Source organism: Gekko japonicus, unplaced genomic scaffold (genome assembly GCF_001447785.1).
Source record: "Gekko japonicus isolate JY-2015 unplaced genomic scaffold, Gekko_japonicus_V1.1 scaffold37, whole genome shotgun sequence".
Taxonomy (NCBI): Eukaryota; Metazoa; Chordata; class Lepidosauria; order Squamata; family Gekkonidae; genus Gekko; species Gekko japonicus.
The window spans coordinates 1,181,022-1,198,059 of record NW_015171503.1 but is presented as its reverse complement, the minus strand read 5'-3'; the positions used below and the strand labels follow the sequence as shown (position 1 = coordinate 1,198,059).

Genomic DNA, 17,038 nt, shown 5'->3' with positions numbered 1-17,038 from the left:
GGTACCACTTCAGTGGGAAGGTAACAGCGTTCCGTGCGCCTTGTTTAGTCATGCCGGCCACATGACCACGGAAACGTCTTTGGACAGCGCTGGCTCTTCAGCTTTGAAATGGAGATGAGCACCGCAACCCTAGAGTCGGATTCGACTGGCTTTCGAGCAAGGAAACCTTTACCTTTTATGCCCCATCTCACTAATGTCCAAGGCTCACAGAGCAGCAGGAAAGTGAAAACTGACCATTCCTATCAGTTAATCTGCCGCTATAACAACCTCCAGATTAAAGCAGAAATTCTGTGATTTTACACTGGTAGATCTTTACTTCTACATGAAATTAGGTCAGGCATTAGTAATATAAATCCTGGTTTTAGCTTGTGTTTTGATATGAGAATTTTGGTGTCTAAATCAGAAGAATCGTTGCATCAGAATGCTAAGAAGGCACACCCATCCATGACAGGGGAGCATGTGTTTATTAATGTTACATGTATAGTCTTTCTTACTGGGACTCAAGGCAGTTGTGTGGGCCTCAGTGTTTCCTCTGTTCCTCTGAGTTTAACAAATGTACACATGTAAACATATATGGAATGTGTTGGTGATAACCAGGTCTGTGGTCTCTCAAAAGATCTTAGGTGCAATTTTGATAAAATGAAGTAAGGGAGTAAAGATTGGGGGAAGCTGGCAAAAAACCTGCCATAGTACCATCCTCCAAGCCTTCCTTCTTGGATTTGCTGAGTGCATCACATTTCTGTACCACCTTGTAATCCAAATGTTACTAATGTAGTTCACATCAAATAAAACAATATAAAAATGTAATACATATAAAAGACTGAAACGTCAAACAAAAGCAAGATGAAAAGCATTTTTCTGGTTGCATTCTAAATGCTTGGGGAGTAATGAGATAAAGAAAGGTCTCTAGAACCACAACCCAAATAAACTCTGTTCCTAGCAGATACCAGTCTTGGCTCCCAGAAGGATGGCATCGAGCAGAGCCTCATCGGTGGTGAATCTTAAAACCCTTGGTGGGGCAGGGGCTCCTGTGGGAGATGGCATTTTCTGAGGCTCCAGATTATGCTGGCATTAAAGATCAAAACCAGCACTTTGAATGGTTCTTGAAAACCATAACATAGGCAAATGAGTGAAAGCTGGTGTAGTGTGTTCTTGCCAGCTCACACTTGTTAACAAGCGAGCCATGGCATTCTGGACCATTTTCAAAGACACCTCTGCTTTGGACACCATTCTGCTGGTCCCATCTGACAATAACAGACCTCTAAATACATCTGGAAAGGAAACTTTTGGAGGAAGGCTATGGCGTAAGAGCACTCTCCTTTTTTTTACTGTGGATGTCAGCAATGTGTAGAAGCTTTGTATTTGATCAGCTGTACCATCTACTGGCAAACAAGGGAAACCAACTCTGTTCTTCTGTTTTCCAGCAAGAAGAATCTGTTGAGCAACCCGAGTTCCGATATGATGAATTTGGCTTCCGAGTAGACAAAGAAGGCAAGGTCTCTTCATTTTATGTGATGTGATAAGCTGCAAGGTCTAGATCTTTAACCCTTAGCCACACAGTCCTTTTCCTTGTGTCTTAAAAGCACTTTATTGTAAAAGATGAGGTCCTGGTGTAACAACAGTTTTAATATGCCCTTTTCAAAGCAAGGACTCAAGACAGACTACAGTAATAAAAACCATGATAAAACAATCCTGACAATAATAATATCAACCAAAAAAAATCAGGCCAAAACCATCAATAATGCAGAAGGCTTGCTGGCATTTCCAGGGAGGCCATGCCACCATTCATTTACATCCCACCTTTCTCCACAGTGGGGATCCAAAGCAGCTTACATTGTTCTCCTCTTCTCTATTTTATAATCACAGCAATCTTGTGAGGTAGGTTAGGCTGAATGTGTGTGAGTGGCCCAAAGTCACCCAGCAAGCTTTCGTGGAAGAGTAGGGATTCAGACCTGGGTTTCCCAGATCCTAGTCTGATATTCTAAGCACTGCAGCTTGCTGGCTAGAGGTCACTACTGGAATAAGCTGCGGAGTGAGCAGAAATCATTCTTCCTTCCTGTAGGAGGGAAGCTGTAATAGGCCTTGATCCAGAGAGTGGCTCTGTTGCATAACGGCAGGCCTGTAGATGTCAATTTTGTAACCTGTCAGTTAGAAATGTATGCATGTGTGCAAATTACAGCTTTTCCTTCTGAAGTACCTGAAACTGACAAACAGAACCAGAGGCCTGTGCCATGTGTGCTGTAACCAAGTACAGAGATTCCAGGAGGAAACGTATTTCCACCCATATGCCAAAGGCCCTCTGCTTTTCCTTTGCCCCACATTAAACCCAACAAGGGTTAAGTCGATATGCACAGTTCGTAACTAATGTGATATAGTAGAAAAGAGCAAGAGTCCAGTAGCACCTTAAAGACTAACAATATATGTGGCAGGGTATGAGCTTTTGTGAGTCACTTCTTCAGTGAGCAGTGACTCAAGAAAGCTCATACCCTGCCACATATGTTGTTAGTCTTTAAAGTGCTACTGGACTCTTGCTCTGTACTACTGCTACAGACAGACTAACACGGCTACCCATCTTGATCTATCTTTATGTGATATAGGTTTAGTTTGTATTTAGGAATCTGTTCTAGAATATAAAAGGTTTTGTGAAGAGTATCCCTGTCTATCCAAATCATTGCATTAATGAAACTGAAAATGAAGTAATGGTAATATTTTCCTTATTTTGCTGCACACACTTAAACTGATTGATATAAAGAGGCCTCATAAGGAGCTTCTTTACTATAATGGTGATTGTGATTTATTTGTATCCTGAAGTTAGGAAGGGGGTCACTGTGCCCACGTCAAAAGCCCTTGGGACTTGCTTTCCATTTCTGTAGATTGAAAAGTCTGGGCTAGGGGTGTGCATTTGGATCTAACCAAGCCGAAAATATACCTGCTCGATGCCATCTTTCTGGGAGCCAAGACTGGCATTGACTAGGAGCAGAGTTTATTTGGGCTGTGGTTCTAGAGACCTTTGAAAGGAGTTTCCTTTATCTCATTACTCCCCAAGCATTTAGAATGCAATTCTGATCTAGCCAAGCTGAAAATATTGGTATTTTTCAAGTATATTTCAGCTTCCAAAATGTATCTGAGTTTTCTCAGAACTCTCCCCCCCCCAAAAAAAAACCCATGAGAAAATCCCAGTTATATTTGGGGGTTTCAGGTAGATCTGAAAACAGCGGAGACTCTCAGCTGTTTGTCAGGCAGGCTTATGCAGTCCCGACTACAGAAGTCAGCCCAAGGATCAGCTGAAGTGGCAGGGAGCTGAGAGTTCCCTGCCGGCACAGCTCTGCGCTGCCTTCTCCTACAGCTCAGTTTAAACCGGGCTGCAGGAGAAGCCAAGCCAGCCACAGGACCAGACTGGTATTTTTTACTGGCATTTTAGAGCATGGACTCTAATCTGGGCGAACTGGGTTTGATTCCCTATGCCTCCACATGCAGCTGCTAGAGTGACCTTGGTTCAGTCACAGTTCTCTCAGAGCCGTTCTCTCAAGGACATTTCTGGAAAGAGCTCTCTCAACCCCACCTACCTCACAGGGTGTCTGTTGTGGGGAGGGGAAGGGAAAGGAGATCATAAGCTGCTCTGAGAGTCCTTTTGGTAGTGAAGGGGAGGGTATAAATCCATTCTCTTCTTCTTCTCAGGTCTGTTGGACCCCCCAAAAATTGGGATTTCCAAAAAATTCCAGATCTGAATACCATACCAATATTTGGATCAGTGTTCCCTCTAAGCTGAGTTAGTGTGAGCTACCTCACAGTTTTTTAGCCTCTGGCTCACACATTTTTGTCTTAGCTCGGGAAGGATGGCTCCAGAGCAAACTAATTTCTGCAGTAGCCAAATAGTTCACTCACAACTTTAATGCCAGTATCTCACAAAGTAGAATTTTGGCTCACAAGCCTCCACAGCTTAGAAGGAGCATTGATTTGGATCCAGGATTTTTCAGGAATCCTGAAATTTTTTCAGATCCAATAGACCCAAACTGGAAAATACCAGTAAAAAAAACTGCACACCCCTAGGCTGGGCATCTTAGATATAGGAGGCAACAGCCACCTGCTTCTTTTCTTCCCCCGCCTAAAACTTGGGTCTTTTGCTGCAGATGGAGCTGAGCCAAACTCCAGCAAGCTCCTGGGAATCCCGTTGACTGAGGAGCCGCAGCAGAGACTGAAATGGCAAGCCCATTTAGAGTTCACACACAACCATGATGTGGGAGACCTCACTTGGGACAAGATTGAAGTCACACTTCCACGCTCAGATAAGCTGCGGTTGTTGGTGTTGGCTGGCATTCCGCACAGCATGAGGCCGCAGGTGAGGTGGTTTTGGATACTCATGGAGGGGGACGGAGAAGAGGAGAGTTTGCTGGTGAGATCTCTCCTGTCTCAGAATCTGGTGTCTTATTAGGAACACTTCTTTTTTCCTCAGCTATGGATGCGCCTATCGGGAGCCCTGCACAAAAAAAGAAGTACAGAGATGTCTTACCGAGAAATTGTGAAAAACAGCTCAAACGATGAGACTATTGCTGCCAAACAAGTGGGTAATTCCCAGTGGGGGTTAGTGCTTGAGGTGCAAAAAGGCCAGTCTGTCAGGGGGGAGGAGGGTGTGTGACGGCAGAAGTGGGGAAAGGAGAAAGGGTTGCCCTGTTTTAATTGAGAGCAGTTTCTCAGTTGAGGTGGATCCCCTTTTTTCACATTGAAAATGAGCTTTGAGGGAATGGGTCACGTCCTTCCTTCTGATACAGATGAGAGGATTTGCCTCTGCGGGATAAAATATTTGTGGAACAAAGAGAGTGAGTTTGTGTATGCAAGCATGCATCTGCCTCCATCATGCATTGCATTGAACAAGAAAACTCTTATCATCTTTAGAACATGGGAATGTTCCAGGTTAGTATCTGGAAACACTGTTAGCATTTCTCCCAACCACAGGTCTATTTGCTGCACAGCAAAGGCTAGTTATCCTGCAGGAACAGATTTTACATAAAACTCTGTTGAGCAACAATTGGCAAGATAATAAGGTGAAAATCAGTATTATTAATGGGGCTTTTCACTCAAGCACTTTCTGTTGGCTATAAACATTGGACAAAATGTGGAATGGAAGCCTGGTTATATAATACAAGGTGGTGTGGTTCATGCTCAGCACAGCACAGTTATCTCCTTCATTACAAGCCCTAAGTGATCCTCAAAATGACAGGCAGCCCCATGGAAATCGGGTGAAGAAGTTAGCAAAGCCAACCGGAGGAGATGAGGCAGCATTCAAAATGAAGGATGCCCTTCCTAGTAGTAAGATTTTTAACAATATTATTTCTCACTATACAGTCCCAGATGATTTACTTCAACCATTAGGGAATAATTATTATTTGAGGGACTAGGTGTACAATGGGGTAATTGATAATCGTGCAGACGAAATCTGTTCCATGGTATAAAGCTATAAAGAAAGACCACTTTGGCATACATCTCTGCACACCATCTTAGAATAGTGTTTACAGCACTACGCTTTCAGGCTATGCCAATGGAACTACACACTGGACAATATCTAAAAATACTGCAGGAACAACGTATTTGTGTTTGCAGAAATTCTGTGGAAGATCTTTTCATTATGTTATGTACTCGGAACTCAGAAGGAAATTTTTGACTAGGATAGCAGATTGACTGTACAGTTTTTCTGACATAGATAAATTAATAATTTTGCTGACAGATGTGGACTTCTTTGTTTCCAACAAGATAGCACTTTTTGCATTAGCAGGTAGGAAAGTCAGAGCAAAGGTGGTTCTCATGAAAGCAGCTAAATGAAATGTAATGTCCTGATATGTAATTCGTATTTCTTGAAACTGCCTGTGAATTTTTGGAGATGGATGTTTGTTTAAAAAAATTCAAGGTAATTAGCATCTTTGAGATTGGAAGTTGTGGGAGCTGCTACCATTCCGCAGGGCATGCAGGGCAGAGATGTTCCGCTGGGCCTTCGGTTGAGGACAGCAACGGGGGTGTCCTTTGGTACTTTTACACAAGTCCCCTCCCCTCGTAACCCCTCCCCCCCAGGGAGGCTGAGGAGTTGGAATCCTTTCCGCCATCTTATATATGCTGCGTTTTGCCATCTCATATATGCTGTTTTTATGTATTGGTATTTATTGGGCTGTTTTAATTTAGTTTTAATTTGAGATTTGTATATTATTGTAAGCCATCCTTGTAGGGAAGGGTGGCCTAGCAGATCTAAATAAATGTGAATATTTAAAATGGACGTTTTTTAAAAATTTAGCATGTCTTAACTTGCAATGGCCAATGGCCTCATACTATAAACTTGACTGACTAGTAGTACGGTTGCCTCTTTGGGACCCAGCCATCCCTGAGAGTGCATAGGCCTCTAAGGCTGAGGCTTGGACTTAACTCCTGTACCCCACCCCACTGGAATTCAGTTTTGTTACAGAAAGAGGAATTTTAAAAACATTTATTTGCCACATGTAGGAAGGAGGAGAAGCCTGGAGCAGTGGTGCACAGGACAGCTCTTAAAACGGAGGCAAAGGGCAGCCCCTTAGCGTGCCCCTCAGGGACACAGTGGCTGCCATTGGTGATCATTTGAACTGGTTGGAGAGAATTTCATAGATGTACACCTCTACGCTGCACAGACCCTCACATCAGATATCATGTGCTGTATATTTACAATCAGTGTGTGCTAAGAGAAGCTCAGTCTCCTTTCGCTCTTAAAGCAGGCCACTTAAGATGAGAGATTTCTGAACCAATGGAAGGTTGTGCACTCTCTTGTGGGCCTTCTGTGCCAAGTCTAATTGGAAGTCTCAAGGCATAAGGCCTACTTGAGCAGGGAACTCAGTGAAAGTTGGAGGGCTACTGAATGAAAAGAAGGTTGAATGGCATATTGGGAATTTAATTTTGTAATGGAATTCTTGTTATTTGTTAGATTGAGAAGGACCTTCTTCGCACCATGCCCAGCAATGCCTGCTTCTCCAACATGAACAGCATTGGAGTGCCACGGCTACGCAGAATACTACGGGGGCTGGCTTGGCTGTACCCAGAAATAGGCTATTGTCAAGGCACTGGCATGGTAAATGAGCTTTGAGGACTATAATGCGAGTTTCTCTTTGGGGACTTGTTCCAGAGTCTGAGTAGGAGTTCTTGGGTAGCAGTACAAGCAGAAGCATACACAGTGTTAAACTGAATAAATAAAATGAATTAACTTTAGGATCGCTCTCACAGAGTGAACAAAATATCACATGCTACTCTGGCCATAAGTTTGCCATGATGAGAGTTCCAGCCCCTGGCTTGTGACACACCAAATGGCTTACTTCAGGGATCACTTCAGGGATAGTATATAGGGAATCTCTCTTCCCACTGGGGATCCCTAGAGTGTCATGGGGGCATGGGAATGCATGTTGTGATGGGCAGCAGTGCAACGAGATACCCTGTACACTACAAGTCACAGAGCTGCATCTCTGTATTCCACATAATGTGTGCTATGACTTGGTCTTTGACTATAGGAGGAATAAAGAATAGACTGGTACTGCTCCTGTACTTGCAGTTATTGGCACTGTAAGATAGAATCAGAATTACTCCAAGAATTTGCCCTACTTTACTCCCTGTGGCTGGGGAGCAGCGTGTTTACCCGATATCCTGCATGCGTAACTTAACATCAGGGGAGTGACCAAGTGCTACACAGAGAATATTGTTTGATCAGAGCACATTTATGCTCTGGATTCCTAGCTGGTCGCACATCATGGCAAGTATCCTCACCCTCAGTTATGCAACAAAGCTCATTCCTCCCGAGAGTCAGGAAGTAGTTAAAAATGTAGCGCTTTGCAGTCCTCAAGACCACACTTTTAACAGTTCAATATGAACGAGAAACTGAAGCGGAAAGCTGGTGATTTTTAGAGCCCTGTTATTTCAGAGGCTTGAACTGCCCTGCCCCGATCCTGTCCTGTCACTGAAAATAGTAGGCAACTTCCTGTACAAGCTAGCCACCTAACAAGGTGGGTGTAAATTCTTTAAATAAATAGATGGCTGAAAATTGCACTTCTCAAAATGTGTAAATGTGTATTATGAATCTCCCTTTGGGTCTTCCCTTCCCTCCTGCTAGGTAGTGGCTTCCCTGCTTCTGTTCCTGGAGGAGGAAGATGCCTTTTGGATGATGTGTGCCATCATTGAAGATCTGGTTCCTGCCTCCTACTTCAGCACCACTCTGATAGGCGTGCAGACCGACCAGCGTGTCCTGCGCCATCTCATTGTGCAGTACCTGCCACGGCTGGACAAACTTCTCCAGGAGCATGACATTGGTGAGAGTTCTCCTTGGCCCACAGAGCCAGTTCCACTGTGAGCCCATTCTTGTGAAAGCAAGGCTGCAGTTCCTTTCATGCACTAGAGGTGCATACTGGGGATTTTGTTATTTGCTGGAGAAATTGGAAGTAGTTAGAAATGAATGGACAGCTTTGGAGTACTCAAGACCACACTTTTAAAAATTTCAGAATGAATGGGGAATTGAAATGGAAATAAAGCCTCCTCAATGATGCTTCAACATTGTACCACACTGTTGATAATATGAGCATTACTACCTGTGCCACCAGGGGGAAACTGATGTGGCATACAGTCTGAACATGCTTTGTATGCGAGACAGGAGTCACTCCCACTTGGAGTGAGTACATATGTGTATATGTGCACATGCATATATGTCTTTTGTATCTTGAACATTCTTGGGAGAATGGGTTGTTTTTGTTTTAAAGGGCAAAGCTCTCTTTGAGCCCCAAGAGCTATTGCATACCATTCTGTTTTTGTGTAGATGTGTGGGTTTTTCATCTGAGATTTGTTTGTGTGAGAGAGTGGAATATATTTATAATCCCCGTGTGTATGAACTATGTGCATTCCGTCGGAAAAATTTAAAAGAAAGCCAGTATTGGCTCATTATGAGGATGGTAAAAGGATGGCTTATTCAGAGGAAAGAACTACGGTGCTTCTTTCTTGATGCCGAGAGTGGAGGGAAGGGACTGTGAAATGGGAGCTGTATGCCTCTCTTCTTTGTCTCCACCCACAGAGTTGTCCTTGATCACCCTGCACTGGTTCCTTACGGCATTTGCCAGTGTGGTGCACATCAAGCTGTTGTTACGAATCTGGGATCTCTTCTTCTACCAGGGCTCCATAGTTCTCTTCCAGACCACACTGGGCATGCTCAGCATGAAGGTAACTAGCATTCCCTTGTCCCCAGCTATACACTTCCATTATGGAATGAGTGTTGCGTATGAGGTTCTTTTATCGTTAAGAGTCTTCTGAAGGTGGCAGCATATGGAAAGGATGAGAAATATGCTCTTTCAAAAGCACACACTGTGACTCTGTCTCTCAGCATCCCCCGTTGCCTTACTAGCCTCTGTTCCATCTCCGGCGTAATGCCATCAAATTAGAATAGAAGCCTGGGACTGCTGAAACTTCATAACCCTCCTAATCTTCCTTTTTTGGGTGGAAGTCACAAAGCCAATGACATTTCTGTTGATATGTGGATGCTCAAAAGGTTTTGTTACGGGCATTTTCTACAAGAGTGAAGGACATATGCTCTACTGTCCGAGCTTGTATTGGGCAGATTTAGAGAGCCAATGGAAATCATTCCACTTTGGCTATCTAATGCTGTGGTGCTGGTGTAGTCTGGCTATTTTGTTTCTCTCTGAGGTAGCTGAACTCCTGTGCAGCATGAAGGGATTCCTTTACATGCAGCTTGACAAAAAAACTTGTGAGTGTTGATGTAAATATTAATTGACCAGAACAATGGGTAGTCTTTCTGTATGTTTTCTGTTTCTTTGAGTTCACCGTACCCTGTACTGCTAGACCTGCTGCAGAAAGGGCTCCTGAAAATGTGTTGGATTTTCACATCATAATATATAGAATTAGTTTTGAAGATCTAAGAGAAGCAACACTGAAGGGGCGGCACAGTAGTTTCCAGTACTCAGTATAACTACTTCTGTCCTCCAAGCAGAAATTACTCATAAGGCTGTTATTGGAAGGTTTCTGGTGCACAGGTGCATTGCAGGGGCCCCCAGTGTGGTGCCCTGCCCGTGGGCACTATGGTGCCCCCTGTATTTTTAGAAAGTGGAGGGGGCCAGATAGAGCTTTTGCCCAGCAGCGCTTCTGATTAGCCACTGGAGACTAGAATGCCTGTGCAGATCTTTAAATACTGCTTTGGCAGCTGCCGCCACTACAACACAAGGATCTCCACTGCCTAAGTGAAGCTAAGCTGTGGCAGACATTTTGTGGCTGCACCAACCAGGCTGTGTCAAAATTGCAAATGTGCTCAAAGGCTCAAAAAAATTGGGGGCCTCTGGTGTGTTGGAAATGGAATCTTCCCTGGAATGAAGTGAGTGAAAGTGGCAAAGGGGGAATAATGAAGGCATATGCTGCCTTTGTTACAGCTGTGTTGTGGAAATAACTGTAGCATTAGATACAGACGCTGAAACAGGAAGAAATGTGAAAATATTTTGGAGCATGATTAGCACATAACATGTGGAACGACCTTTTCATGCTAACACAGGAAGATGAACTGATCCAGTCAGAGAACTCGGCGTCCATCTTCAACACTCTCTCAGATATCCCTTCTCAGATTGAGGATCCAGATGTGCTTCTGCAGGAAGCCATGCGTGTTGCTGGATCGCTGACAGATGTGGCGGTGGAGACGCAGCGTTGCAAGCACCTCGCATACCTCATTGCAGACCAAGGGCAGCTGCCGAACCCCAGTGCTTCTGTTAACCTGTCGAAGGTAATTTGGCAAAGCCCTTAAGGGGTGTTAGTTTGCAGTACTTCCTTCCTGTTGCTTTTTCTTGGCTTCTTCTGTCCTGTTGGCTGGAGGCAGTAATAAATGGTTTGTTGCAGAAAGGCCCTAAACTTTAATTCCTTGATGCTCTCCTTGTTGTTTTTATTGATCTGAAAGACTTGTATCTTGCCTTGCCTTTCCACTCATATGAGTTTCCAGTTGATTTACAACAAGAAACTGAAAGCAGCAAGACGCATTATATATAAATCTCACTCTTGGCTCCTCCAAAATGACAGCCAATTTTCCTCCGCTATCCTTCTCCGTGTTTGTAGCATACAGGACACATCAGGAGAATGTGGCAGCAGGCGGTGGTTCCATGGGGTTGGGCACTTTCCACCCTGCCAGGATGCAGAACTAACTGCAGCCCCTCCAGTGATCCCCAAGTGCTGGGGTGGGTGGGGGGGATGGCAGCAGTCCTTCTCCCAGCCCTGCCATTCCTGCCACTAGCTCTGTCTGGATCTTCTGCCTCCCATTTGCTGCCTGCAACCTTGAGACACTTAAAATAGCTGCTTTCCCACACTAGCCAGTCTGTTTCCTCCCATGCAGATTGTACGACGCAGGACACAGCGCAGGAAGTCTGGGATCACGTCACTGCTTTTTGGTAAGAACAGATACACATGCTGGCATGTGGGGTGTGTGTGGCACAGAGCAGTTGAAAGGTTTGCGATAGGGTGAAATGCCATGTATGTGTACACAAGAGAGTAGCTCTATTTGTCTTTGGGATGCCCGTGCAGATTTTTCTTTCTGCCCCTTTCCCAGGTCGATCTTTTTTGAAAACAGGGAAAGTAGAGGCAGGCAATATACAAGTGGTGGTGTACTTTGCTGTAAGCAGGAAACAGGTTGTCTTGTCAGTGGCTGTGATGAAGCCCCAGAAACTACTTTTGCCCTTGCAAAAGCCCAGAGAAGGACATTTCTGAGACAAACACACTCACAAGAGGGAATGAAGAAACTGCCCTCCTTGCTGATGGATGCACTTGTCTGTTCTTCAACTCAAGGTTCTTCCACAGCAACCCTGTCTACAGAAGTCTTTTGTTCAGCCACTGGAATAATGTCATATGTTTTTAAGCCTCTAGAGCCTTCACTGATCTTCTGTGATACATTCAGCTTGCATTATAGACACCCCCTTATTTGACTCTAGCTTTGACACTTTTTTCTCTCTTGTGGTGTCTTGGGGAAGGTGAAGAAGACTTCTGTCCTTTGGAGCAAAATAATGTGTCTTGAAGAATGGTGCATTTGCCCTCTTCAGCCCTTCTCATTGCATGGCTTCAGAAGACAGGCATTCATGTGGAAAGAGACTGAATAAAGAAGGTCTGTTATAACGAAGTGTAGTGTAGCAGGAAAGTGCACAAACTGAGAAAAGGATGGAAGGTGAAACAGCAAAAACACTAATGCCATTGTTTTATTTATTCATTTATTTAAAACTTTTATTAGCCACCATTCCCCTTGCAGGGCTCAAGGCGGCTCATTAGTTACCTCTTTGCTGCCCCACATTTAGAAGTCTGTAGAGTTGGGTTTTGGTACAGAAAAGAGCAACAGAAATGCTTCTTAATCCAAGATCTGGCTTCCAGTTTGGTTGCCCTATTGGACAGCCTGTGCTGGAAGGGTTTGTCTCTGTCAATTCTCGTTGATTTCAGTACCAGCGACGGTAGTGTCTTCTGAATTACCTCACTGGGAGAGGACAGGAGGCAGCTTTGCAGTGATTCCTGTCCTTCCTGGAGAGAGTCCAAGAAGGTAGTGCTAAGAAACTACTTTTGCATCCCGCAGCTTCTGATGCACAGGATGCCATAAGAGTCCATTTTTGTCCTCCCCCATGTTGTTCCAACATTTATATAAAATTGCCCATTCCAGAACCGCTGGTTTCGGGAGGGGTGTTGAAAGACCTGAGTCAGATTGAGGTGACGAGAGAGGAGGTCCTAAAACTGATAGACAACTTAAAAACTGATAAATCACAAGGCCCAGATGGCATACATCCGAGAGTTCTGAAAGAACTCAAATGTGAACTTGTGGATCTCCTGACAAAAATATGTAATCTTTCCTTAAAATCTGCCTCCATTCCTGAGGACTGGAAGGTAACTAATGTCACTCCCATCTTTAAAAAGAGTTCCAGAGGAGATCCAGGAAATTACAGGCCAGTCAGTCTGACATCGATACCGGGCAAATTGGTGGAAACCATTATTAAGGAAAGAATTAGTAGGCACATAGATGAACAAAACCTATTGAGGCAGACTCAGCATGGGTTCTGTAAGGGAAGATCTTGTCTCACTAACCTGTTAGTGTTCTTTGAGGGGGTGAACAAACATGTGGACAAGGGGGATCCAATAGATATTGTTTACCTGACTTCCAGAAAGCTTTTGATAAAGTTCCTCATCAAAGGCTCTTAAATAAGCTCAAAAATCATGGGATAAAAGGACAAGTCCTTTTGTGGATCAAAAACTGGCTAATTAATAGAAAACAGAGAGTGAGTATAAATGGGCAATTTTGTCAGTGGAGGGTGGTAAGCAGTGGGGTACCGCAGGGATCAGTACTTGGTCCGCTGCTTTTTAACTTGTTCATTAATGATTTGGAGTTGGGAGTAAGCAATGAAGTGGCTAAATCTGCAGATGATACGAAGTTGTTCAGGGTGGTAAAAACCAGTGAGGATTGTGAGGCTCTCCAAAGGGATCTGTCAAGGATGGGCAAGTGGGCGTCAACATGGCAAATGGGGTTCAATGTGGCCAAGTGCAAGGTGATGCACATTGGAGCCAAAAATCCTAAATATAAATACACATTGATGGGGTCTGAACTGGCAGAGACTGACCAAGAGAGAGATCTTGGAGTTGTAGTAGATAACTCACTGAAAATGTCGAGACAGTGTGTGACTGCAATAAAAAAGGCCAATGCTATGCTGGGGATTATTAGGAAGAGTATTGAAAACAGATCGGCCAATATCATAATGTCTGTATATAAATCAATGGTACAACTTCATTTGGAATATTGTGCGCAGTTCTGGTCACCACACCTTAAAAAGGATATTATAGCTTTGGAAAAAGTGCAGAAAAGGGTAACGAATGATAAAAGGGTTGGAACACTTTCCCTATGAGGAAAGGTTAAAGCGCTTAGGGCTCTTTAGCTTGGAGAAACGACGACTGAGGGGTGACATGATCGAGGTTTATAAGATTATGCATGGGATAGAGCAGGTAGAGAAAGAGGTACTTTTCTCCCTTTCTCACAATACAAGAACTCATGGGCACTCAATTAAATTGCTGAGCGTTCGGGTTAGAACGGATAAAAGGAAGTACTTCTTCACCCAAAGAGTGATTAACACATGGAATTCACTGCCACAGGACGTGGTGGCAGCTACAAGCATGGACGGCTTCGAAAGGGAATTAGATAAGCATATGGAGCAGAGGTCCATCAGTGGCTATTAGCCACAAGGTATAGATAGGGACTCTGGGGCAAGTGATGCTCTGTATTCTTGGTGCTTGGGGGGGGGGTCAACAGTGGGAGGGCCTCTAATGTCCTGGCCCCACTGGTGGCCCTACTGATGGCACCTGGTATTTTTGGCCACTGTGTGTCAGAGTGTTGGACTGGATGGGCCCTTGGCCTGATCCAACTCTTATGTTCTTATGCTAGGGACAAAGGACATCTGGAGCTTTGCAGTTTAGTGCCGTCAGTACGCCGATGACGTTCAGCTCCATCTCACCTTTCCATTGATTTCTAGGGAGGCTCTAGAGGTTTGGAGCCAGTCTCTGGAGTTAGTGACTGGGTGAGGGTGAATAAAATGAACATTAATTCAGGCAAGCAAATATTGTTTGGTATCTAGGAATAATACAGCCTGCATTGGATAGGACTAAGCTTCCACATAAGACTTGGCTTTGTCACTTGGGTGTTTTCTTAAGTTAAAGAATTTGATTTATTTATTTTTTAACTTCAGGAAAAATATGACTAAGGGAGAGGTGGACTCAACTGGTGTTTCACGCTGTCTCAGAATGTTAGAACTTGAGGTCACACAGTTAAATTCATTTGTGATGGGTTTGGAGGAGAGAGAAGCGAGTCCTTCTTTCCACCATTCATAAGTATGGAACTTGCTACCACCAGATGGTGATGGCCACTAGCTTAGATAATTTGTCTTCTTTAAAACGATTAGACTAATGAAAGGTAAATCAGTCAACCGCTACTGGTACCTCCATGTACAGAAGCAATATTCTTTTCAGTGCTGGATGCCAGGGACAAGCCAAGGGAAGGCTATCACCTTTGCACCCTGACTGAGAAATTTCTTTCTGTTTACATCATTTCTCCTTTATTTCTAGGGGAAGATGATGTGGAGGCACTGAAGGCTAAGAACATTAAGCAAACAGAGCTGGTAGCAGACTTACGTGATGCCATCCTGCAAGTGGCGCGGCATTTCCAGTGTGTGGATCCCAAGAGTTTCAGCATAGTAAGTGGGGGACAGTCTCCCTGGGCATAAGACTCTGACAAGGCCTGTGCTTATTTTGCTGTGAGCAGATTGTAGAATGTTAAATTGAGAACCTGGTCCCTGAGGTAGAGAAAGAATCCCTTCATTTCAATCTGCTTCGCATGAACATGGCTACCTCCTGTCCTTCTCCAACCAGGACCTAACTCCAGATTATACCATGGAGAGCCACCAACGAGACCATGAAAGCTACGTGGCATGTTCCCAGAACCGCCGCCGGCGTGCCAAGGCACTCCTGGATTTTGAGCGCCATGATGACGATGAACTGGGTTTCCGCAAGAATGATATCATCACGGTATGAGTGCTGGGATGGGAGCATCGTGCAGGGGATGCAGGGGAGGGGCGTTTGGAATTATACAGGTAGAGGACAATGAATGGATTTTTTTAAAGCTACAGCACAAGTTAGAGTAAGACAAACATGTCAGTGCTATGAACCTGCCCCCTACTCTGTTGTAATGTGCATACATCTGTATAACAATTCGAATAAATGGTAAATACATGGAGCACATAGAAGAATTTAAATTTAATTTTGTGAGATACAAGAGAGCAGAGGATGAAAGGTCCAAAGAAGGAACCAGAAACAGAATGGTTAAAAGAAGTTTATAAGAACATGTATATAGTATGGATGATGGTGGGGAACTGGAGGGTTTTGAAACATGGTGTCAGAGGAGAATGTGTAAAGCAAGTTGAATGGAAAGAAAACTATATGCAGAAACTGGCGGAAGGGGAGGGGGAAACAGCCCATTTCAGCCCTCATAATTCTTGTCATCTTCAGAACCAGTAGCATGTGTCCTTCCTCCATGATGGACAGGGATGCACACACGTCATTATTATTATTATTATTACTAGCAGTAAAGCCCGTTGTGAAAGCAATACAACGGGATCTAGAAAGAGGCTCTGGGGCAGTGCTCTGGCTTTGGGCAAACAGTGTCAATTTGCTGTGGTGACCTCAGCAGGGTATAATGACAGAGTCCACTGTTTTCTCCAGAGGAACTGATCTCTGCTACCTGAAGAGCAGTTGTAATTGTGAGTGATCTGTAGCCCTCACCTGGAGATTGGCAGCAATTGTTACCCAGGACAAAATGGCTGGTTTGGAGGGTGGAGTCTATGGCATTCTACCTGTCTGAGGTCCCACCCCTCTGCAAACCCCACCCTCTCCAGGCTCCACCCCACAAATCCCTAAGAATTTGTCAGCATGTAGTTGGCAACCCCATCTCCTTCCCAGCTAGCCATCAACCTACCATTATCTGCCCCTTTGACTTCAGCTGACTTCTGCCCTCCCTTCTGCAGAGCAGTTGTAATTCTGAGTGCTCTCCAGCCCTCACCTGGAGATTGGCAACAATGGTTCCCTATGTGGGACTGACTGGTTTGGAGGGTGGAGTCTATGGCAGTGTACCTGTCTGAGGTCCCACCCCTCCTCAAACCTCACCCTCTTCAGGCTCCATCCCTCAAGTCTCCAGGAATTTCCCATCTGGAGTTGGCAACCCTATCAGGACTGGCCCCAATGTGTTTTCTCCCAAAGGCCAAAGTAGGTGACAGGACCAAGCTTAGTTGCCTACCAACAGGCACTGAGGGGAATGTAGGGTTGCCAGCTCTAAGGAGGGAAATACCTGGAGGTTTGGGGGGTGGATTCTGTAGAGGGCCGGGCAACGGAGGCATCGGCCTTCCCAATGTGTTTTCTCCCAAAGGCCAAAGTAGGTGACAGGACCAAGCTTAGATGCCTACCAACAGGCACTGAGGGGAATGTAGGGTTGCCAGCTCTAAGG

At 44.6% G+C, this 17,038-nt stretch overlaps 1 protein-coding gene across 2 annotated transcripts in view; it reads left to right on the top strand.

Moving 5' to 3' along the window:
- SGSM3 (small G protein signaling modulator 3) overlaps positions 1–17,038 on the top strand; it is a 65,545-nt gene that overhangs the window by 25,367 nt on the left and 23,140 nt on the right. For both annotated transcript variants that reach the window (XM_015419217.1, XM_015419216.1), the window contains exons 5-14: positions 1,425–1,491; positions 4,131–4,339; positions 4,454–4,561; positions 6,938–7,081; positions 8,111–8,306; positions 9,059–9,204; positions 10,541–10,765; positions 11,366–11,420; positions 15,109–15,236; positions 15,412–15,567. In XM_015419217.1, coding sequence (XP_015274703.1) covers positions 1,425–1,491; positions 4,131–4,339; positions 4,454–4,561; positions 6,938–7,081; positions 8,111–8,306; positions 9,059–9,204; positions 10,541–10,765; positions 11,366–11,420; positions 15,109–15,236; positions 15,412–15,567 — 1,434 coding nt within the window. The remainder of the gene's footprint in view (positions 1–1,424; positions 1,492–4,130; positions 4,340–4,453; positions 4,562–6,937; positions 7,082–8,110; positions 8,307–9,058; positions 9,205–10,540; positions 10,766–11,365; positions 11,421–15,108; positions 15,237–15,411; positions 15,568–17,038) is intronic.